At 43.3% G+C, this 23,594-nt stretch overlaps 1 protein-coding gene across 2 annotated transcripts in view; it reads left to right on the top strand.

Moving 5' to 3' along the window:
* The window catches only part of PAPOLA (poly(A) polymerase alpha), a 105,920-nt gene extending 86,210 nt beyond the window's left edge, over window positions 1-19,710 (top strand). The window contains exons 15-22 of one of the 2 annotated variants that reach the window (XM_082275239.1): window positions 874-983; window positions 1,509-1,630; window positions 1,896-2,038; window positions 3,420-3,517; window positions 3,600-3,823; window positions 8,908-8,976; window positions 10,765-10,824; window positions 18,095-19,710. In XM_082275239.1, the coding sequence (XP_082131365.1) occupies window positions 874-983; window positions 1,509-1,630; window positions 1,896-2,038; window positions 3,420-3,517; window positions 3,600-3,823; window positions 8,908-8,976; window positions 10,765-10,824; window positions 18,095-18,190 (922 nt within the window). In that variant the 3' untranslated portion in view covers window positions 18,191-19,710. Of the gene's footprint in view, window positions 1-873; window positions 984-1,508; window positions 1,631-1,895; window positions 2,039-3,416; window positions 3,518-3,599; window positions 3,824-8,907; window positions 8,977-10,764; window positions 10,825-18,094 lie in introns of both variants that reach the window. The other variant, XM_082275238.1, reaches the window with a different exon arrangement.
* Window positions 19,711-23,594: the final 3,884 nt, after the last annotated feature.

Consider the following 23,594-nt stretch of genomic DNA (forward strand, 5'->3'; position numbering starts at 1 on the left):
TATGACTTTAATGCAACTTTTGAGGGTTAACATTGACATCTATGGCCTTCAAATCGCATGAAAGTCAGACCAAAGTAGTGCATAAATTACTATTAAGTCATGCATATATGAATGGTTATCATTGCAAAACATGGGGAACAACTTGTCATGCAACTTTGATGACCAAAGTTGCATGACAAGTTGCACTAGTGTGAATGGAGCCTTAGACTCCTACTTGGATTGGGACCCGAGTTTGTAGGGGTTCTTCCTCAACCTTTCTTCCCACTCACCCTCTAGTCCAGTGATGGCCAACCTTGGCACTCCAGATGTTTTGGAACTACATTTCCCATGATGCTCAACTACACTGCAGAGTGCATGAGCATCATGGGAAATGTAGTTCCAAAACATCTGGAGTGCCATGGTTCGCCATCACTGCTTTAGCCCCTTCCTTGTGCTTTCATTTTTCCTCTCTCCCCCAGACCTAACCCACCTCCTTCCTTTCCTCTCTGAGAGCTGCTCATCTCCCTGAGGCAACTCGTTTCCAGTTGCTCACTCATTTGAGTATACCCTCTGTACAGTCTGCCTGGCGAGAATTTGTATTTACCCCATCAATCCTGCTGTTTTCTTATGAGTAATTTTCTCTTGATTCCTTAGCCCCTGTGTGTGGGTTGTTCAGTTGTTAATATGATTTGCTATTGAAAAAACAAAATCATTTAACAGGAAATAAGGTAACCAATTCAGCCACTACATCTAAGTATAAGTAAGCTGCAGTATTAATATTTTGTTGTTTGAGTGTAGATACTTACATTTTTTTTTTTTTTTTTTCTAAAAGAGTTTTCCTATAAAAAATGAAAGCAAACTTCCAGAATGATTATTGATGTTTTCTCAATTTAGGGAAGAATTCCGGACTATGTGGGTAATCGGACTTGTATTTAAAAAGATGGAAAACTCAGAAAATCTCAGCGTTGACCTTACTTTTGACATTCAGTCCTTCACAGATACAGGTAACTGGGCTCACATCATTTTGCATTAAATATAACAGATGTGTCTGTGTCAAGTTAGTAGATACCACATAAATCTAGACTTGAAATGGCACGTTCTGCCAGATGACTGAATAGTTCCTTATACAATTCCATACTTAGAATTTCTGTCATTCATTGAAGGATCTGGTATTCTTGGAACAACTGGGTTATGGTGCTACCTAAAGGAGGACTGAACACTGGCAACAAAACTTGCAAGCCAGTTAATATAACCCCTCCCCTGATCCACATGCTCCTATTTTTTTTTTTTTTTTTTGGCCTCCTAGAAGGGTTGGACATCTTTTTTCAGCACAAATGACCTTAAGACCTATCCTTAGCCGGCTCATATGGATTCTCCTTAGCAGATCATGGATCAACAGTTACACTTGGGTGGGGGGGGGGGGGGGGGGGGGTGTCCTAGCCTGTAAATGAAAAATGTTGTAAAAAGACAGGTTGTGCACCTCCCTTTATGTGACTGCTTATCTGACTGTTTGTTTTGTTTTTGTATAGTTTATAGACAAGCTATAAACAGCAAGATGTTTGAAGTAGACATGAAGATTGCAGCCATGCATGTGAAAAGGAAGCAGCTTCATCAGCTTCTACCCACACATGTGCTCCCTAAGAAGAAAAAGGTAAAAGTCTAGCACCTGACAAGCAGCATCAGTCTTGTTCTTCCCAGGATTCTCTATTCTTATGAGACGATTATCTCTCAGGGGCAGCCATGCAGAAGATCTTATATTTGTTATACCAGCACTAGAGCTGCTTTTAGGATGAAATCCAACTATCCCCTGGCATTGAGCTGCCATGCCATGTTTAGAGCTCAAAACCAGTTTGAGTTTGTCATTAGGATTCAGAGAATTAGTCTAAGCGTTTTTTCTCTTTTTTTTGGTTCTACAGCATTCTACGGAAGGTGTGAAGCTGGTGGGTCTGCATGATAGCAGCCTGGACTTATCCGTGGACAGTGACAACAGTATGTCTGTGCCTTCTCCCACCAACACCACCAAGACCAATCCATTGAATGCCTCAGGATTGTCTCAGGGGTAAGATTACCTCATACCCTTATACAATTTTTTTTGTACTAGGTTTTCTTTGTGACTTCATATCTGTTAAGATGGCCTATTCCCATTTTAATAGGTTTTGTGTTATACTAGCTGGAAGGGGTTTTCTGGTTTTAGTTTATTATATACACTCCATCTACTGTACATGTAAACAGCAGGTTTCGGAGTCGTGAGATAAAAGAGCTTGATGTATGTTCATTGTCTGTTCCGCAGTCTCTCTGAACATGGGGGTGAAAATTATATATCCAGTTGGCATGTAGCATTGGCAGATCATACGGATGCTGGCAAAATGTCCCAGCTATGAATAATAATAAAAACAAGCCGTAAACAATTCACAAGAATAATAGGGTTGAATTCCTGTAGACAAGAAGTCCTAAGTGGGTCATCTGTTTCGTCCCAGAAGGGCAAGCGCTGTCAGGGGGGTCCGTCACCGTGATGGAATCAGCCGGGTAAAATGGTGTAACGGGAAGCCCGACTCGACACTGGCTGATGGAAAACGAGACACTGTAAATAAGTTTTCTATTTACAGTGTCTGGTTGACCACCCCAGTCGTAGAGGGCATCAAAGCTTATCCATAGTGGATGCCAAGTGTAAGTTCAGTGATAGAGGCAGCCTGAGGACCAGGTTCTGAGCGCAGGAGCAGGGTGCCGAGCATCACTATTTTTTCTGATGGAAAACGAGGCCTGAGGAGCAGGGAGCAGTTCAAAAAGTCCTATAGAAAAGGAGGTTCCAGTTTACAACTTCAGACGCTGCTAGAGAGACAGGGAGTTTAGAAAACGAAAAAACTAAACTCCCTGTCTCTCTAGCAGCGTCTGAAGTTGTAAACTGGAAAACTCTTTTCTATAGACTTTTTGGACTGCTCCCTGCGCCTCAGGCCTGGTTTTCGGTTTCCATCAGCCAGTGTAGAGTCGGGCTTCCTGTTACACCATTTTAGCCGGCTGATTCCATCACGGCGACGGACCCCCCTGACAGCGCTTGTCCTTCTGGGATGAAACAGATGACCCACTTAGGACTTCTTGTCTACAGGCATTCAACCCTATTATTCTTGTGAGTTGTTTACCACTTGTTTTTAATAAATCACCCAACGTATTACACTTAGAGGTGCCTCCTGTCCTTTTGTCACTCTCTTGACACTGACACCTGCTGACCCTGTGTATTTTGCTTTCAATGGGCAAATTGACAGTGTCACTGAAAGTACTGAAATTCCGCAGACCAGCTACTGTTTTATTTGCACTGACACACAGCACAGTATATTCTTACGGGATGCTGCTTTAGAGCAGTGCTTGTTGATTAAACCAGTAAACCCCTTTTGATCAGTAAGGTTCCGTTTTGAAGATTATTATTCTTTTTCTTCCTGCAGTAGAAGCAGTCCAGCAACACCAACGAACTCTTCCTTGACCAATGTACCAAATGCGGAGAGCATCATGCAGTCCTTGAATAATTCCTTAGACTCATCACGGGGTGAGTTTGGAGTCTTCTGCACTTCTTGGAGGAATCTAACTTTTGCTTGCTGCTGTTTTTCATCATAGATCTTTTCTTGCAGGTAATCTGAACGAAAGCATTCCCGCTGACACTGCCACGTCGCCAGCTATCTCTTCAACACCAAAACCTGTGGTGTCTCGGGTGGTGACCCCTACTCGACTGGTGAATCAAGTTCCAAAGCCTTTCTCAAGCACTGCAGTGAAACTGCCAAGTCCAGTAGCCGGTGTAAAGCGGACGTCCTCTCCTCAAAAGGAGGAAAGTCCCAAGAAAGTCAAAACCGAAGAGGTGAGTTTGTATTTGTGTTGCACTTTTAGCTGGTTCTTTGTGGTACACCTATATAGTATGTCAAATTAAATGTTTAGAGAATGTTTTTTTTTTTTTTTTTCTCTATTGCCTATTCAAAGTATATTGTAAGTGGGCTCCAGCTGCAAAAGATCATTTATGGTCTTGTCAGTTATTTGTTTTTTTGCACCATCGGTGGGGTGGAGATTTTTTTTGACTTCCTGTTCAGAAAGGCAGTTTTCACATCAGTTAATCGCTTTCATACTTATGTGTTTTAGTGTGTGTGTGTGTGTGTGTATGTATTCACAGCGCTTTACTTTTTCCACATTTTTTTTATTTTACAGCCTTATTCCAAAATGGATTAAATTCAATATTTTCTTCTCTAAATCTCTCTAAGTCTGTAAGAAACACTTATGTTAAAGTGAGATAGTAAACCTATCTGAGTGATCTCTTTTCTTGGCAGCATATGCTTTGCAAAATATGAAACTTCACTTATGAACATAATTTCTCTTTATCTACACTGCTCAAAAAACTTAAAGGAACACTTTGAAAACACATCAGATCTCAATGGGGCAAAAAATTTCATGGTGGATCTCTATACTAATATGGACTAGGTAATGTGTTAGGAAAGCGAGGATGCCACATAGCTTAATAGAAATGAAAATGAACAACCTAAAGAGGGCTGAATTCAAAGACACCCCGAAAATCAAAGTGAAAAATTGATGCAGCAGGCTAGTCCATTTTTTTTGAAAATTCATTGCAGCCACTCAAAATGGTACTCCATAGTTTATATGGCCCCCACGGGCTTGTATGCATTCCTTACAATGTCGGGGCATGTTCCTAATGATATGATGGATGGTGTCCCCCTGGGGTATTTCCTCCCAGATCTGGACCAGGGCATCACTGAGCTCCTGAACAGACTAAGGTGCAACCTAGTGGCGTCAGATGGACCAAAACATAATGTCCCAGAGGGGTTCTATTGGATTTGGATCAGGCGAGCGTGGGGGCCATTCAATGGTTTAAATTCCTTCATCCTCCAGGAACTGGCTACATACTCTCCCCACATGAGGCCGGGCATTGTTGTGCACCCGGAGGAACCCAGGACCCACTGCACCAATGGGTCCAAAGGTTTCATCCCAATATCTGTCAGGCAGGGTGCTGTTGTCTAACCTGTAGAGGTCTGTGCGTCCCTCCGTGGATATGCCTTCCCAGGCCATCACTGACCCACCACCAAACTGGTCATAATGAAGGATGTTACAGGCAGCATAACGTTCTCCAAGGGTATTTCAGACCCTTTCACGTCTGTCACGTGATCAGGGTGAACCTGCTCTCATCTGTGAAAAGCACAGGGCGCCAGTGGCGGACCTGCCAATTCTGGTGGTCAATGCAAATGCCATTCAAGCTCCATGGTCCCGGGCACAGGGCCCACTATAGGATGTTGGGTCCTCAGGCCACTCTCATGAAGTCTGTTTCTGATTGTTTGGTCAGCGATATTCACACCAGTGGCCTGCTGGAGGTCATTTTGTAGGGCTCTGGCAGTGCTCAACCTGTTACTCCTTGCACAAAGGAGCAGAAACCGGTCCTGCTGATGGGTTAAGGACCTTCTCTGGTCCTGTCCAGCTCTCCTAGATTAATTGCCTGTCTCCTGGAATCACCTCCATGCTCTTAAGACTGCTGGGAGAGACCGCAAACCTTCTGGCCATGGCATGTATTGATGTGCCATCCTGGAGGAGTTGGACTGCCTGTGCAACCTCTACGGGATCAAGGTATCGCCTCATGCTACCAGTAGTGACACTGACCCTAGCCAAATGCAAAACTAGGGAAAAACAGTCAGAAAAGAGGAGTAGGGGAAACCATTTCAGTGGCTTCCACCTGTAAAACCAATCTGTTTTGGAGGTTGTCTCATTGTTGCCCATCTAGTGCCCCGTTAGTTTCATTAACACCAAAGCAGCTAAAACTGATTAACAACCCCCTCTGCTACTTAACTTCTGAACCGGAAGGATTTGCCCCCTTAATGACCAAGCCATTTTTTGCGATTCGGCACTGCGTTATTTTAACGGGCATTTGCGCAGTTATGAAACGCTGTACCTAAATAAAATTGGATGTCCTTTTTTTTTCCCACAAATGGCGCTTTCTTTTGGTGGTATTTGATCACCTGTGCGATTTTTTTTTTTTTTTTTTTTTTTTTTTTTTTTTTTTTTTTTTTTTTTTTTTTTTAATTGCACTATAAACAAAGAGCAACAATTCTGAAAAAAATATATATATTTCTTTTTCACTTTCTGCTATATAACATTCCCCAAAATTAATGTAAAAATCTATTTTTTTCATCCTTTTAGTCCAAGTTGTATTCTGCTACATATTTTTGCTAAAAAAAAAAAACCCAATAAGCGTATTTTGATTGGTTTTCGCAAAAGTTATCACATCTATAAACTAGGGTAAAGATTTATGTCATTTTTACTTTTTACTAGTAATTGCGGTGATCTGCGATTTTTAGCGGGACTGCAACATATTGCGGCAGACAGATCGGACCCCTAACTGACACTTTTGGGGGACCAGTGACATTACTACAGTAATCAGTGCTAAAAATATGCACTGTTACTGTAATAATGACACTGGCAGGGAAGGGGTTAACCCAGGGCTGATCAAAGGATTAGGTGTCAGCCTAGGGGGGTGTTTTCTAACAGTATCAGGGAGGGACTTGTGAAATGAACATGGAGACTTGTGACCCTATATAGGAGGATCACAGGCGCTCTGTGTTCATTTCAGACATGTTTACAATAGCAAACCGTCGTTCTCTCTAAGCGGGGAGCGATCGCAGGTGCCCGTGGATCGGCTTCCTAATGGGGGCGGGGGCGGTATATCTGCGGTAGGCGGTCGGCAAGTGGTTAACTGACCAGATCAATATCACAGGAGTTGAATTGACTCAATGCTATACCCTGATTGAAAAGTGTTCCTTTAATTTTTTTGAGCAGTGTATCTAATTCTTGTATGTGTGTAGCCAAATATAAATTTGCCTGTACTAGTAGAAGTCAGCACTGAAAGATTATCAGGTTTGCTTGGTGTTGCAAGAGTTATGACTGCTAACAATAGGAGCTTGCTTGTAGGATGGGAGGGCATTAAGCTGTATTAAGTGTAAGATAGAAAAGTGGTCACCCATCTGGCTAAGCAGTGTGTCAGGGAGGGTTGTGTGACTAGCAAGAGTAATTAAACAGAATTGCAAATTTCTCTTTCGTTCATTGACCGACACAGCTCCTGATCTTCTTAACAATTGGCTTATACTGCCCCCTACAGGAGTAGGACATTAGGCAGAAAAAAAAGTCTGGCTACACCTATGGGCAGTCTAGGGGTATGCTCTCGCTCGCTCTCGCTCTCTCTCTCTCTCTCTCTCTCTGTTTTTTTTTTTTTTTCTGCCTAGTCAGGTTCCTTGCTGGGATCTCTCTGGTCCTGGCAATTTTTTTCTTTTTGGATAGAATCTTTCTCTTTTTTTCCTGTGAGATCTACAATCAACTGCTGGACTGGGCGACGTGCTGGATAATCTAGATCCACTGATCACCTCAGTCTGGTTCAGCTCCACGCTAGGTCGGCCACAACAATATAGCCCCACCAGCCCGGGGCTGGCCTGCGAGTTAAAAGCTTCGAGAGGTCCCATACGACTAGATCTCGGCTTGAGTCGCAGCATTCCTCCTGGCTGACAGCCCCCATTTTGATGACGAGGGGTTCTGTCTGGAGCGGTGCCCACCTGAGTCCTGGTATGGTGAGTAGCTGTCTCCTCTTTCACCCTGGAGGGTTTTGGGGTGGACATGGCCCCCTCCTTGGGACGGTCGAACCCCCGGGTTCTCCTCCTTCCTGTCAGCCCCCCCACCCTTTATCTGTCCCCCACCCCTCACTTATGCTGGGGCTGTGTGGGTGGTCTAGTTCACCTCCTGGGGTGGGGGAAGGGCGCTATGCTAACGATGTGGGGGGGGGGGGGTTGCGCCAACGGTGTAGGTGTCGGCCTAGGCGGTCTTATTTCAACGGCCATATACTCCCTGGTGTTTACTTTTCTTCAGGGAGTTAGGCACTTCACACCTCCAGTGCGGTCTCTGTTGCCACCTTTGGACTTCGATTTGGTGCGCTCAGTCGTCCAGAAGCCTCTTTTAGAGAATCTTCAGGAGATTTCCCTGCTTGCACTGTCCCAGAAGGTGGCCTTTTTGGTGGCTTTCACCTCTACGTGCAGGGTGTCGGAATTGGTGGCTTTATCCTGTCCACCTTACTTGGTGATTCACAGTGATTAGGTGGTTCTTCGCCCCTGTCCGTCGTTCTTTCCTCAGGTTTTCTGTTTTTAATTTGAATGAAGACGTGTTGCTTTCCCTGTGTCCCAGGCCAACACATCTGAGGGAAATTGCTTTGCATGCCATGGATGTGGACCGGGAAATTAGGGTGTACCTGGCTGCTACGGAGTCTTTTAGGAAGTCAGACTCATTATTTGTGCTCACGGATGGGCCTTGGAAAGGGTTGTCTAATTCCTCTTGTGACCATTTCCAGATGGATCAGACAGACGATGGTTAAGGTCTATTCCATCCAGGGTTAGGATCCTCCTTTTCCCTGTCTAGGCGCATTGATGCCTCCTGGACTTTCCGTCATCAGGCATCAGTGACGCAGGTTTGCAAGGCGGCCTCCTGGTTTTCGATGCACTCTTTCACAAAGTGCTATAAAGTAGATGTGTTGGCATCTGCGGTAGTTTCCTTTGACAACCAGGTTTTTGCAGGCTGCCGTTTAGAGGATCTGGTCCTTTTTGGGGGTGTATTGTTTTTTTCAGGTGAGCTCCAGTTGTTTTGGTTGAGCTCCTGTTAACCTGGTTGACTATAGTTAGCCTTGGGAATTTCCTTTACATGTTCCCACCCCTAATGTTTGACACTGCTCTGCTTTGGGACGTTCCAATGGTTGAAGATCAGGAACTGTCTGTCAATGAACATCAGAGAAATGGATTTTACAGTAAGTCAGATCCCATTTTTCTTACAGATGTGATCACATGCTATATACATAGGTGTATCAGTTGTGTATTTAGCCTGTTTGCTGTTCCATTGAGATGTTTGTTTGTTTTTTAGGATGATAGCAATGGCTGCACTGCTGTAGACTCAGATGAGTCAAGCCGATGTGAAATGGAATTATTTAAGGTGAGTCATTAGAAGAGCTTGCCACAAATGCTTCCTTTAAAGGTGACTATATTCATTGTTCTTCTTTTCAAAGCAGCTGCAGAGGTGTTTATCATGTTTGTTTATTTTGCCAACAAATCCCACTGCTCTTTAGTGAGTATGTATAGCCACTCACACCGGATGCTGCCTTCCAGAGAATCTACAATCTACCACAGTCATGCACACGTGCACATTTTTTTTTTTTTCTTGTATTGGACGAGTGTCCTCCAAGCATATAGCTTTCCTCACACAGGTGCAAATCCTCCTTTACCTATGTAGTGAATATGTTCAAGAAAATTTAAAGTGTTTTGTATATATTTTTCTTTATAGAATAAAGGCCTCACTGTTGTTGTTTTTTTATTTATTTTTTTTTTGATCCACTAAATATGAAATGCCATCCATGTATATTTCATTTTTACCTTGTGCAGGCAGAAGGTGACCATTGACCATAAACAGAGATTCTCTTTTAAAGACTACGTTCACCTGTAAGGAAAATAATAAATGCACATTTTCAGAGCAATGTGCGTTTTTCTTTCCACAGAAAGCAACCATTGTACCCGTGATTAGTGGAACATGTTACACCCTAAATATGGGTGCAACATATTCCTAAATGTGAACGTAGCAGGCTGCTGTTTTGGTTGTGGAAGCAGCCAATGCAAAATACTAAGGGCTTGTTAAGCCAGATATAATTAATAAAGTTAGTAACATAATGCAGGATAAAACTTACTTTGCCATACATTTTCAGCACGGTTTTAAAGGTCTTCATGCAAAAATGCAGGTAAACACCCCAAACTGCTGCATATTTTCAGAATAGACTACAGAGCCCCTTTCTGGTCAGAACAGGTCCTGCTAACATAATTACATTTTTTTTTTTTTTTTTTTTTAAATGCTGTTTGAGAAATTTCAAGTTTTGTGTCAGCCGCATCATAGCAACTGCTGTTCATGGATGAATTGCACTTGGCATCTAAAACTGCTTGGAGGGCAGAAATGTGAGTCAGCATCTGGTGAAGAACCTCTTTAAGGCTGCGACTCCTGGAAGATCCATTGCAGACCTCTTGTCTGTTCCTGTGTTGCTCTATGGCTGAATCTTGTTCGCAAGCTGTTTCCAGAAGGGCAGGGATGGAAGAGAAGGCTTCTTCCACTGCATCGTGATGGCCTTCATGGTGTAAAAAAGGAGCAAACTGACCAAGTATGCTGTGCTACAGTTGGAATCAGACTTTCAACCAGGCCTAACAAGCAAACACTCATGGAGGGGTGTATTGAGATAGATGTAACTAGATTAATTAGGGCCAGCATCTCTTCCCAGTACCCTACAGCATTAGGGCAGGACCAGAATATGTGGGAAAAATCACCCGGTGAGTTACCGCACCTCCAACACTCTGACTAACTGAACAGGTTGGTTTTGTTGAGTCTGTAGGGGGTGAAGAAGGCTCTGTGTACTATTTAAATTGCACAAGTCAGTCTCCTAACAAAACCAATGTCCAGAAAGGGGAGATCCCAATCATCGTTGTCCAATTCAAGAATGTCACGCAGTCAACGGGCACAAAGGCTTTTCAAGGGAGGTAAGGATACAAAAATAAAATGAGAATAGAGACGAGAGGTAGGTTTCTTACACTCTGAGTGAAGCACACATTCCAGTTCCGATTGGACAACCATACAGGAAGACTGGGAATTGAGTATAGAAGTTGTCTTTTGGTTTTAGTACTTTTTTGCATACAGTAATTCATCTTTGGTCTTATTTCACTGTTTTTGCATGTGCTGTTGTTGCAGGAGAATGAAATAGATGAAACTTCTTCATCTCCTGTTCCGGGAGCTTTGCCATCTTCTCAGGTATGTTGCTTAAAATAACTTGGTGTTGCACCTTCATTTTTCGGCAGGTGAGAATTCCTTTTTAGTACATTCAACATCACCTAATGGCTAAGGGATCATTTAGAACAACTGGAGCAAATGTGACATTTGCCCTTGGCAGGCAGTCTGGCATTATTTTATATAAAACAGACTCAACATTGATGATTGTCACTGATACAAGCGAGTTACACTACAAACTGGTGATCAGATCTTCAAACTTCCATCTAACCTCTATAGGCACATTAGGATTGTTATCCATTTCCCCCATCCTTTATGGGATATCCTTTATGGTATGTGGCTTCTTGGTGTTTATAGTCGGGGATCTAGAGATCACAGGATAATCATTTAGCGTAATCATAGGAAAAGGAGGCATGAGGGGGTAGCACAATAACTCTAAATTTCAAAGGAGCAAACCTTTCCGAACTGTGCTCAATACTACAGGACATCAATTGGGATCTAATCCTAGAAACATTGAACACGGAGGAAAAATGGGAAAGCTTTAGGAACATATTAAACAAAGGTATCGCACAGTGCATTCTAATGGGCAATAAATATAGAAGAGCGAAGGTCAAACCTGAGTAGCTAAACCATGACGTTAAAAATCTTATTCTGGAGAAAAAAATGGCCTTTAAACAATATAATGCGGAGGGGGTATTGTCAGCATTCCAACACAAGGAATGCACTAAGAAGTGTAAGAACTAAATAAGGGCAGCTTGAAAAGACTACTAGAGACACATAGCAGAGTAGAAAACTGGTTACAGGGGGGCGTCCAGAGGGTAGTGATAAATAACGTGTACTGGTCTGGAGTGGTAAGTGCGGTACCTCAGGGTTTAGTCTTGGGACCAATTGTGTTTAATTTATCCATAAATAATATAGAGGACAGGATATATAGCTTAATCTCCATTTTGCTTTCCTTCATTGAGGGACACAGCTCCTGATTCTTCTTAACTGTTGGGTTATACTGCCCCCTACAGGAGTAGAACAGAAGGCAGGAACAAGCTTGACTACATCTATGGGTAGTCCCAGGGGGTATATACCCACACTCATTTATAGGCACTCAGTTTTTTTTTCTGCCTAGTCAGGAGTAAGGGCCTAGTTCCTTGCTGGGATCTCTGGTCCTGGCTTTTTTTTTCTTTTTTTCTTTTTAAATGGATTTTTTTCCTATCTTTGTTAGCATATTCTCACAGGAATAAAATATCAACTGCCAGACTGGTTGACAGACTTGATCTTCAGGCCACCCACCCAACCTTTTTTGCGCCACACGCTCTTAAGGAGGACTTGTTGGAGTTGCTTCTAACTGGGTTTTTCCTGGTGCACAGCGGGGGTTGAGCAGGGTTCCCCTGCTAACCATGGTTGGGATATCCTCTGGGCTCCCTCCTGCAGTTGTTGGGCTGGGGGAGCGATGGTTTGGCACCCGCGGATTCAGCCCCAAATTTAGGCCGCGGCTTTGCAGCCTACTGGTCGGGAGTTATGTGGAGCAGCCCCAGAGAGGGTGGCTGAATCCACTACCCTCAGTTTGGACATCCACCCTCCCCTCAAGGTCAAGTGGGTCCACAAAGTCATTCAGTCCGGCTACAAGATCAAGTTTTTGGTCTTTTCCTCCAGAAAGGTTCTTCCCTTTCAACCTGCACTTGTCCCCAGATCGCTTACGGGGTCACTTTGGGGCAGTGCAAGACCTGTTACTGCATGGGGTGATTGTCCCTGTTCCAGCTTCAGAATGTTTTCAGGGGTTTTACTCAAACCTGTTTACATCTGGGGGATTTTCTCACTTCTGTCGACCTCAGGGACGCCTACCTTCACATTTCAATATGATGTCGGTCACCAGCACTTCCTCTGCTTTGCCGTGGGCGAGGAGCATTATTAGTTTGTGGCATTTACCTTTGTGAAGACCCGAGGAGTGGAGGCGAGACCAAAGTGTTGGCCCCGGTGCTAGCATTGTTGCATCAGCGGGGGATCGAGGTACTAGGGTACCTGGATGATCTTCTGCGAGCAGAGTCTCTGACTGCTCTGATGGACACCTTGGAGATTACTCTGCGATCTCTGAGGTATTTTGGTTGGGTTCTGAACCTTCAGAAAGCTGCTCTGGTTCCATCCACAAAACTGGACTATCTGGGTGGATTCGGCCTCAGCCAGAGTGTTGCTTCCTCTGCAAAAACTCCAGAAATTGCAGGCTGCAATTGGTCTCCTGCTGTCCAGCAAAGCACCTATCTCCTGCGCTCTGAGCGGTAACCCTCTAACCATATCCAGCCACACTCATGCAGCTACGGAAGACCTTCGACTTGTGCTTCGGCCTTGCAGCCTCTTTCAAGACCAGGGTAGTCTGAGACCACTAAAATCGTAAAAGCAAACACAAGGGTGCACCGGCCTAGTGCATTATCCTCTATAAAGGTTTTATTTGATAAAAGGTATAAAAATACTCTCAAATTCTTGGTACAAGCATATCAAATGGATATATTGCCATCAGCATCAGAACCAAAGGGTATATTAGCCTCTTCCTCATCCCTCCGGGCTTGCATGCGGGTGCTGGGCCTGAGGTCTACCTTCAAGGCGTTTCTGTTTGCACAGTAACATACAAGGTCCCTGCAAAGGGAGGTTCTGGCAAAATGGGACAAGACCCTCTGGTCTCTGGATAATCCGATCCGGCTGAGCTGGGAAACGAAGGAGTCCCCGATATGGTGGCTTCGCTCTCCGGCGCTTCGGCTGGGTAAATCCTACCTCCCCTTGTATTGGACAATGGTCACCACGGATGCCGGCCTGTCCTGCTGGGGAGGCTTCCTCTGCAAAAATCCTGCTCATGGGATCTGGACACTGGAAGAGTCCAGACTACCGATCAATGTCTTGGAACTCTGAGCGATCAGACTGTGCCTGGACTATTGGACGGATCATCTATAGGGAAGTCAAGTGCACATTAAATCGGACAATGCCATGGCCGTGGCTTATGTCAATCACCAAGGGGGCACAAAAAGTGTTCTGGTGGCTCTGGAGGTAGCCGACATTTTAAGGTGGGTAGAACGGTTCATTCCAGCCCTCTCTGCCGTACACATTCCTGGGGTGTAAAACTGGAAGGCGTTGGACCAAGGGGAGTTTCATCAGTTGTGTCTCCAGTTGGGCATCCCAGAGGTGGATCTTTTGGTTTCTCGGCTCAAGAGAAAGGTGCAGAGGTTTGTGGCTCGGTCACGGGATCCTCTGGCGGACGCCACAGACGCGCCGGTGGCCCCGTGGGGTTAGTATCGTGATTTACGCCTTCCCTCCTCTCAAGCTGCTGCCAAGTATTGTACGCAGGAACGAGGCAGAAGGGATTCCGGTTATCTTAGTGGCTCCGGACTGGCCTTGCCGGGCTTGGAATGCCGAGCTTCTTGGAAGCTTCCTCTCGGAGGATCTGCTGTCCCAAGGACCAATCTCCCATCCTGCTTTACAGTCGCTGGCTTTGACGGTGCTGATGGATAGAGATTTATCGGAGTTGGTTATTCCAATGCTGTTAAAAGCTAGGAAATCTACTACTAGGAAGATTAACCATCGTACCTGGAAGCTCATTCTCAGTGGCTCGGATCTTGACCTTCCTTCAACGTGTGTGTCAGAAAATGGCCTTGAGTACCATCAAGGGCCAAGTATCCACCTTTGGCGGTCTTCTTCCAACGACCCTTGGCCACTCACTTCCTGGTACATTCTTTTCTTCAGTGGGTCTGACATTTGATTCCTCCAGTGCGGTCTCCGTTGCCGCCTTGGGACCTCAATTTGGTGCTTTGGGTCCTCCAAAAGCCTTCCTTTTGAGAATCTTCGGGAGATTCCCTTGCTTACGCTGTCTCAAAGTGGCATTTTTGGTGGCTATCACCTCTGCACACAGGGTGTCGGAACTGGCGGTGTTATCCCGTCGTTCACCTTACTTGGGGATTCACAGAAATGAGGTGGTTCTTCGCCCCTGTCCATCGTTTCTTCATCAGGTTGTCCCTGATTTTCCTTTGAATGAAGCCATTCTGTTGCCTTCCCTGTGTCCAAGGCCAAAACATCTGAAGGTAATTGCCTTGCATGCCTTGGATGTGGTCTGGGCAATTAAAATGTACCTTGCAGCTACGGAATCTATTAGGAAGTCAGACTCACTATTTGTGCTCACGGATGGGCCTTGGAAAGGGTTGTCTGCTTCCTCTGCAACCATTTCCAGATGGATCAGACAGACGGTTATTTGGGCATATTCCATCAGAGGTCAGGTTCCTTCTTTCCCAGGGTGCACTCTTCTCGGACACTTAGTGTCTCCTGGGCCTTCCGTCTGTTGCGCAGGTTTGCAAGGCGGCCACCTGGTTGGTTGTCAGTGCACACTTTCACAAAGTTCTAAAAGTTGATGAGTTGGCATCGGTCGATGCTTCTTTTGGCCACAAAGTTTTGCAGGCTGCTTTTTAGAGGATCTGATCTTTTATTAGGGTGAGATTTTTTTTTTAACGGGCTTCAGTTGTTTTTGGTTGCACTCCTGTTGCCTGGTTGGCTGTTTAGCCTTGGGATTTTTTTTTTGCCGTTCCCATCCCTCATGTTTAACACTGCTTTGGGACGTCCAAATGGTCAAGAATGACAGGGGCTGTGTCCATAAATGAACGAAAGAGAAAATGGGATTTTTGATCATAAAATCAATTTCTCTGTTTGACAGACACAGCACCCACTCTCTGTGGAGTTATAATTCTCCTGACACTGCTTGTAACAAAACTGAGTGACTATAGCAGGAAGAGGGAATATACTCCTTGGGACTACCCATGGGTGTAGCCAGAATTTTTTTGTGCCTAGTGTCCTACTCCTGTAAGGGGCAGCATAACCCAATGGTCAAGAATGACAGGAACTGTCCGTCAATGAACATCAGAGAAATGGATTTTACTGTAAGTCAAAAATCCCATTTTTAAGTCACTGAGTCTTTCTACAATCCCTTCTCTTACACTGGGGCACATCAGTTAATGTAGGTGTGTTTTTTTTTTTTTTAAGTAAGCCGCTATATAACTTATTTGGCGCTCACATGACCGTCCTCCTCTCTCGATCTGACAGCTACAGCGGGCGGGGTTGAGAAACTCCCACTGACGTCAGCCAGGAGGAGGAGAAGAGAGAGGTGGCTACAAGTATAAGGTATATAGAGACTTATTTAAATAAAAAAAAACACATACACTGGGGCATGTAATTTAACGTAACGGGATTGTAGAAAGAAGACTCTGTTATTATACCAGCATGAGGGGAGGGCCAGGGAGTGTATCAGAGCTGACAGACAGGAAGGAGGGGGGGAGAGGAGGACAGGATGTTGGAGGCATGTAAACTGACCACTGTGTCAGGGCTCAGCAGTCATGATAAACCATGCTCAGTTTACAGGGGGAGGGCAGAACCAGGCATGATCAACCAGGTTGTTTTTTTAGATGATATAGGGGCCAAATGACACAACACAAGAACTATAGGTTGTGTTCATGCTTTAAAGGAACAGGATCTATTTTTTTTTTTTTTTAGGGTACAACCCCTTCAAGTTCATTATGTCATTATACACAAATATGTACAGTGCCTTGCAAAAGTATTCGCCCCCCTTGAACTTTGCGACCTTTTGCCACATTTCAGGCTTCAAACATAAAGATATAAAACTAATTTCTTTTGAAGAATCAACAAGTGGGGCATAATCATGAAGTGGAACGAAATTTATTGGATATTTCAAACTTTTTTAACAAATAACAAAAAACTGAAAAATTGGGCGTGCAAAATGATTCAGCCCCCTTAAGTTAATACTTTGTAGCGCCACCTTTTTCTGCGATTACAGCTAAGTCGCTTGGGGTATGTCTCTATCAGTTTTGCACATCGAGAGACTGAAATTTTTGCCCATTCCTCCTTTCAAAACAGCTCAAGCTCAGTGAGGTTGATGAGTGTTTGTGAATAGTAGTTTTCAGTTCTTTCCACAGATTCTCGATTGGATTCAGATCTGGACTTTTACTTGGCCATTCTAACACCTGGATATGTTTATTTGTGAACCATTCCATTGAAGATTTTGCTTTATGTTTTGGATCATTGTCTTGTTGGAAGACAAATCTCCATCCCAGTCTCAGGTCTTTTGCAGACTCCATCAGGTTTTCTTCCAGAATGGTCCTGTATTTGGCTCCATCCATCTTCCCATCAATTTTAACCATCTTCCCTATCCCTGCTGAAGAAAAATAGGACCAAACCATGATGCTGCCACCACCATGTTTGACAGTGGGGATGGTGTGTTCATGGTGATGAGCTGTGTTGCTTTTACGCCAAACATAACCTTTTGCATTGTTGCCAAAAAGTTCGATTTTGGTTTCATCTGACCAGAGCACCTTCTTCCACATGTTTGGTGTGTCTCCCAGGTGGCTTGTGGCAAACTTTAAACGACACTTTTTATGGATATCTTTAAGAAATGGCTTTCTTCTTGCCACTCTTCCATAAAGGCCAGATTTGTGCAGTATACGACTGATTGTTGTCCTATGGACAGAGTCTCCCATCTCAGCTGTAGATCTCTGCAGTTCATCCAGAGTGATCATGGGCCTCTTGGCTGCATCTCTGATCAGTCTTCTCCTTGTATGAGCTGAAAGTTTAGAGGGACAGCCAGGTCTTCGTTGATTTGCAGTGGTCTGATACTCCTTCCATTTCAATATTATCGCTTGCACAGTGCTCCTTGGGATGTTTAAAGCTTGGGAAATCTTTTTGTATCCAAATCCGGCTTTAAACTTCTCCTCCACAGTATCTCGGACCTGCCTGGTGTGTTCCTTGTTCTTCATGATGCTCTCTGCGCCTTAAACGGACCTCTGAGACTATCACAGTGCAGGTGCATTTATACGAAGACTTGATTACACACAGGTGGATTCTATTTATCATCAGTCATTTAGGTCAACATTGGACCATTCAGAGATCCTCACTGAAATTCTGGAGAGAGTTTGCTGCACTGAAAGTAAAGGGGCTGAATAATTTTGCACGCCCAATTTTTCAGTTTTTTATTTGTTAACAAAGTTTGAAATATCCAATAAATTTCGTTCTACTTCATGATTGTGTCCAGCTTGTTGATTCTTCACAAAAAATTACAGTTTTATATCTGTTTGAAGCCTGAAATGTGGCAAAAGGTCCCAAAGTTCAAGGAGGCCGAATACTTCGCAAGGCACTGTAACTATGGAACATGTGAGAGCCAATGGTGGTGTAAATGTTATTCACTTCTGCTAACAGGATTTAAAATAACTTCTATGCTTTGCTTTCGCTTTTTTCCACCATTTTCCATCTCGTTTTTCTAAAGCGATCGTCCAGTACAGACCTCTCAGATGTCCCGGCTCTCCCGGCTAATCCAATTCCAGTTATCAAGAATTCTATAAAGCTAAGACTGAACCGATAAAACTCCTCCTAATCTCAACACCTCAGGGTCCATAACCAATCTATTGCCAGATAAACTGTGGTCTCTCCAGGAAAGGAGTGACAATGAGGAGAACAAGAGTGATGGGAACTGCGTAGACTCCTATTATTGGGCTGTAACCATCTATCCAGAGGCCCAGGTTAGTATGGTGGGAATAAGTTCAATAAACCAGTTGCCATCACTCCTAAAAGATAACGATGATCGTTACTAAAGGACTCCAGTCCAGAAGAGAGCGAGCCAGTGAGACTGATCATGTTTCTTTGTGTATCCAATGATTAGTCTCTGAAATTCTTTTGCAAAGTTTGACAATACTATTGGCCTAAGAAAAAAATGAAAAAGTAATATCAGCTGATGCACTTTTATGTTTCCTGTTCCTTTTTAACAGTAGTGAGGATCTTTTACACGGGTTTCTTTTAAATCGTCCTTTGCTTTCTGTCACGTGCTTAGAGTTGCGCATGTTGGGTCCCAACACTGGATGTCTGTCATTTTTTTTGATGACTTTACTGAAAATGAAAGTGAACATTTTGCTGTTTTTTCGTCTTAACCATTAGATTGTAATGTGAGGGTTGAAGCTACAATTTAGGCCAATTGAAGGGATTTGTTTTTGTTTTTTATTATCATTCATGACCATGTAAAGTACAGCTATTAGTTATTAAACCCAAATAGGCAAAGTCCAGTCTACGCTTATCACAGTTCTAAAGCTTGCGAGAAGTACAGAAATGTCCTTACCATCGGTTTCCTGTGACCTGTGATGGCCAGTACAAACTTTATACAGTTTTCAATCAGGTTCAAACTTTTATTTTTTAGACTATAGATTTGCCACAATGAGTGTGCTAGCTAAGCTAGAGAAGAAGTGGTGGAAATTTGCAAGTCATCCATCTTGCAGTTTGTTAGATTTTTCGTAACATTCTGCCATTTGGTTGAAATTTAAGCTGTAATCTGTCCTCAGTTATGTAGGATATAGGAAGTGTATCCATAAGGGGTATTCGTCATAATGTCATAGCTAGTTATAATGAAAATAATGCAGTCTGAGTTTTTTTTTTTTTTTTTTGCGATAAAGCTTGTTCCTCAAGACTGCCCCCCTCTGGTGGCAGTGCGGTGCTGGTCCACGGTTTTCTTTCACCTCACGCATGTACATTTTCTGTGTTCGGGTTTTTGAAATAACTCTTTAAAATAAGTCTACTAGAGCAAACCCCAAACGTTTTCCAGAGTCTAACTTTGGCTCATGTCGTTTCCCTTTAAGCCTCTGCAATAATCACTGACCACAGACCCCTTTGTTTCATAAAGGTTCTTACCTTGTGATCCTCACACAGCTTTTGAACACCCTTACAATAAACCCATGCAAGGCTTATGCGTTCCATGTAGTTGCGTCGGCACCAGATCAGAATAGTCATTTGTTTACAGAAAATAAAGGATATTTTGGTTCTCCCATTTTTACAGTCCACTACTTTATAGCAAGTACACCCTTCTTTTTTTTTATTTTTTTTATTTTATTTTTTTTTTCTTTTGCCCACTTTTTATGTTCCAACCTAACTTTTAACTTGTTTCCACAACCTGAGGATCAGACTGTTGCTTCCGCATGATGTATGTATTGTCCTATGACTGGAGTTTGGTTTGTTTTATAGTACCCGTATTCCTTGTATTTTTCAAAAGCTATTTTGTAAACAGATTATGTATTTCTCCATTGAAAAGAAAAAAAAAAAATAAAAACCGCACAACCCCACTGACCTGCTTGTGTCTTTGTTGTCATCGTGTCTTTATCCTTTGAGAACACAATGCATTGAGTACTGAGAGCACATTTATTTTTTACAGGTACTTACTTATAATAGACAAATATGTATACAGCGCTATATAAAATCAAATAAAGTGACAATGTGCATCATATAAATCAATAAACTCGCTTACAGTGCAATATATATTCCTCTTAGGTGCAATATATAATGTCCATAAAGTGCATTCAAAGTAAAGTGCATAAGAGTCCACTAAAATATAAATAACCGTGGTTTAAAATTCAATAAAGTGCTTGATTTTTTGTTTAATTTGTTTTTATTGAAAATGGTTAAACAGAACATAAACACAATCCGACACAGCAAAGTGCGGGGAAACTACAAAGTCATAACAATAGAAGTACAAATGACCAACGTATGCCATGCAGTGCCAGCAAGTACTACAGAACACAAATGCATACATCATATCCTGCACAGCTCTAATTAGAGACGAGCAATCAGATCATAAACAATATGAGCAGAGAGGCGTAAACCATGTCGGAGGAAAAGCAGAAGAAAGAGAAAAAGAGGTGATAAGAAGGGTGGGGGAGGAAGGGGAAGGAAGAGGGTAGGTAGACCACGAGCTACTAAAGTTTAAGCCTATACACATTAATCGGGTGGGGCGGTATTGGAGGTGCCATTTGTGATTAAAGAGATATAAACCGGTGAGGTTTTAAAGGTGGACCATGAGTACCAGGTAGATTGGAAGCGGTCCAGTTTGTCTTGGGCAATAAAAGTGGGTTCTTCCAGCTGACAAGTCGCATCTACTTTTAGTAACCAATGCCGCACTGTGGGAATGGTAGGAGTGCCCCAGTGGACAGGTATCAAAGCCTTCGCAGCGTTAAGCATATGGGGTATGACTGAACGTTTATATTTGGAAAGAGGCAAGGTAGTACATGCAACAAGACCATCCAAGGGTCAGCAGGGATCTTTTCTTCCGTAATATCCTGGATAATCTGTAGAATTTCTGACCAGAATGGCTGAATCACAGGACAATGCCACCAGATGTGCGCATGTGAGGCGGCTTCTCCGCAGCTCCTCCAACATAATGGGGAGATGGCCGGAGAAATACGATGCAATTTCCGTGGAGTGTAATACCACCTGGAGAGCAGCTTATAGTTGGACTCAGTCAATAAAGTGCTTGATAGATGTTTCCATATAAAAGTGCAAGTGACACCACCACCGTTTAGCCACCAGATGGCCTCTCACCTCACTGAAGCATTAAACCTGCATTGAATCCTCAAAAAAATGCCACTTCCTGGATCGATCTCTCACCATCCCATGGACATGATATGTGAATAAAGATAATGAGGCATCTAAGTGTACACTGCTATTATCCTTTAATTGATTCACATTCAAAGTAGAATTGCACTCACATGAATTGGCACAATGGGCTTGTGCGGACCGTACATGCCAAAAACAGTAGCTGTCGGGAGCCGTGCTGGTGGGTCGCCGCTCGTCCGTCCCCTATACGCGTGGCGTCTTATGCTTTCGCATCACGACTTCCTCAGTACTTATTTATAATAGCCCTGTCAATTTATGCAGCGCATTATGTATATATTGTACATTCACATCAGTCTCTGCCCTCGAGCTTACAATTAAAGGTCACTAATGCACATACTAAGGTAAATTTACACATGATCAAATTGACCTCCCCCCCCCCCCCGTCTTGGTGTGTGGGAGGAAACCCGCACAGGGAGAGCTTGCACTGCGCTGATAGTTCCAATGACTTCCAGATCTGCATTGGTCTTATTGAATGTTTCTCTGCAGGCTTTGTTGGTGCCTAAGGCCCATATTAGCCTTAGTATTGGTTGCCTCTACATAATTAAAACTGAACTCCAGGTAGATAGAAGACAAATTAATGCAAGTCTTTATATAATACATCAGTAAATGTATCTTTGCATTTTGTAAATTGACCTCCTTGCAATCCCCTCAGAAGCAGCACATAGAGCCAGTCAGATGTTTATTAATGCTCATGTGCCAATAAGAGACATGCTGACAGGAGGAGAGAGCAGCTAGGGATAGGAGTTCATGAGTCTGCTACCTCTCCTTTTTACCATATAGTCACAGGCTGGGGAGGAATGAGATCTAGAAGTGTTAACAGAAAAGAAAAATCTGGTCCCCTATCCTGCCAAACAAAAACTCAAATCCCTTGGCAGATCCACTCCATTATATATTTATCTGATCTGTATATTAAGCAATTTGTCTGGATTCCAGTTTTAAAGTTAAAGTGGTTCTAAAGGCAGTTTTTTTTATCTTCATGCATTCTATGCATGAAGGTAAAAAAAAAAAAACTGTGTGCAGCAGCCTCCCTAATACTTACCTGAGCCCCATCTCAATCCAGTGGTGTTGCACAAGAGCATTGGCTGTCCGTTATTTGGCTCCTGCTGCTGTCAACCACAGTCAGTGAGCCACTGAGGAGAGAGAGTGGGCAGAGCCGAGCTGCAGCTCCGTGTCGGAGTGGAGACACAGGGCAGCTGCTTTGGTGCCCCCATAGCAAACCGTTTGCTGTTGGGGCACTTGGGAGGAGGGAGGGGCCAGGAGTGCTGTCGTGGGACCCAAGAAAAGGAGGATCTGGGCTGCTCTGTGCAAAACCACTGCACAGAGCAGGTAAGTATGACAGGTTTGTTTAAAAAAAAAAAAAAAAAAGACTTTAATATCACTTTATTCTGTCATAAAAAAAAAAAGGGGGGGGGCTGCTGACTTTTCGTGAAAATGCTAGTTGCCTGGCTGTCTTGCAGAGTATCTGGCCTTAAAATTTTGAGTCTAATGTGGCATACACAAGCAGCTAAGACCTTTTGACTTCTCTCCGAGTTTCATACTTGTTCCTGCTCATCAACTTGTAAAGTATTTAAGCTAGCAGTTAAGCATGGCAGGCACATAGCATTTAAAGGAGCAGGTCAGCAACGGCAATAAAATACTGTTATAACCCCTTATAAATAAAGAAAGTATCCTAATATCCTTGTAGATGTACATAGACCTAAATCATATTCTGTTCCTAGAATCGTCACTAAACAAATCTGGACCTAGTTATGTTAGCCCTTGCAGCTCTGCTCTGCATTTTACTCTGCTAAGGCTTGAGCATGATCCTCTGATGTCCTTAGAAAGCTCAGGGTTTATTCTGATTTCCTTTAAATGTGTGTGCACGCTGAGAACAGAGTGCTCATAGTAACTGGCAGACCTGAATTTAAAAATGTTCTTTATAGTGCTCATAAAACCAGGCTAGGTGCCTGAAGTACTGTACCATATCTCTATCCTCTAGTAAGAGACCATTTCCACATCTTAGGTTTACCTGTTCAAAACCTAAGAAAATGTTTGGTCCAGGTTTGCCAACCTATCCGTATATGTATTGACATTTGGCAACCCTGGTTTGGTCGTAGGTTCTCAGACAGGTCCCATGTGCAACGGTCTGAGAACAGGTTGGAAAACCTGTGGCCTAGATAATATGAATAAAAGCTGAAAAGCGTATGTGACATCTGGACACCAGGGACTTAAAGTGGATATCAAGTTTTACAGATGTTTGCTATGTTTTAGGGAAGATCTAGAAATGTTAATTGTATCCAAGTCATGCTGAATTACCTTTTTCCCTTTCGTTTATCGACGGACACAGTGCTCCATAA

The sequence above is a fragment of the Pelophylax lessonae genome (genome assembly GCF_965119305.1).
Source record: "Pelophylax lessonae genome assembly, chromosome: 13".
Taxonomy (NCBI): domain Eukaryota; kingdom Metazoa; phylum Chordata; class Amphibia; order Anura; family Ranidae; genus Pelophylax; species Pelophylax lessonae.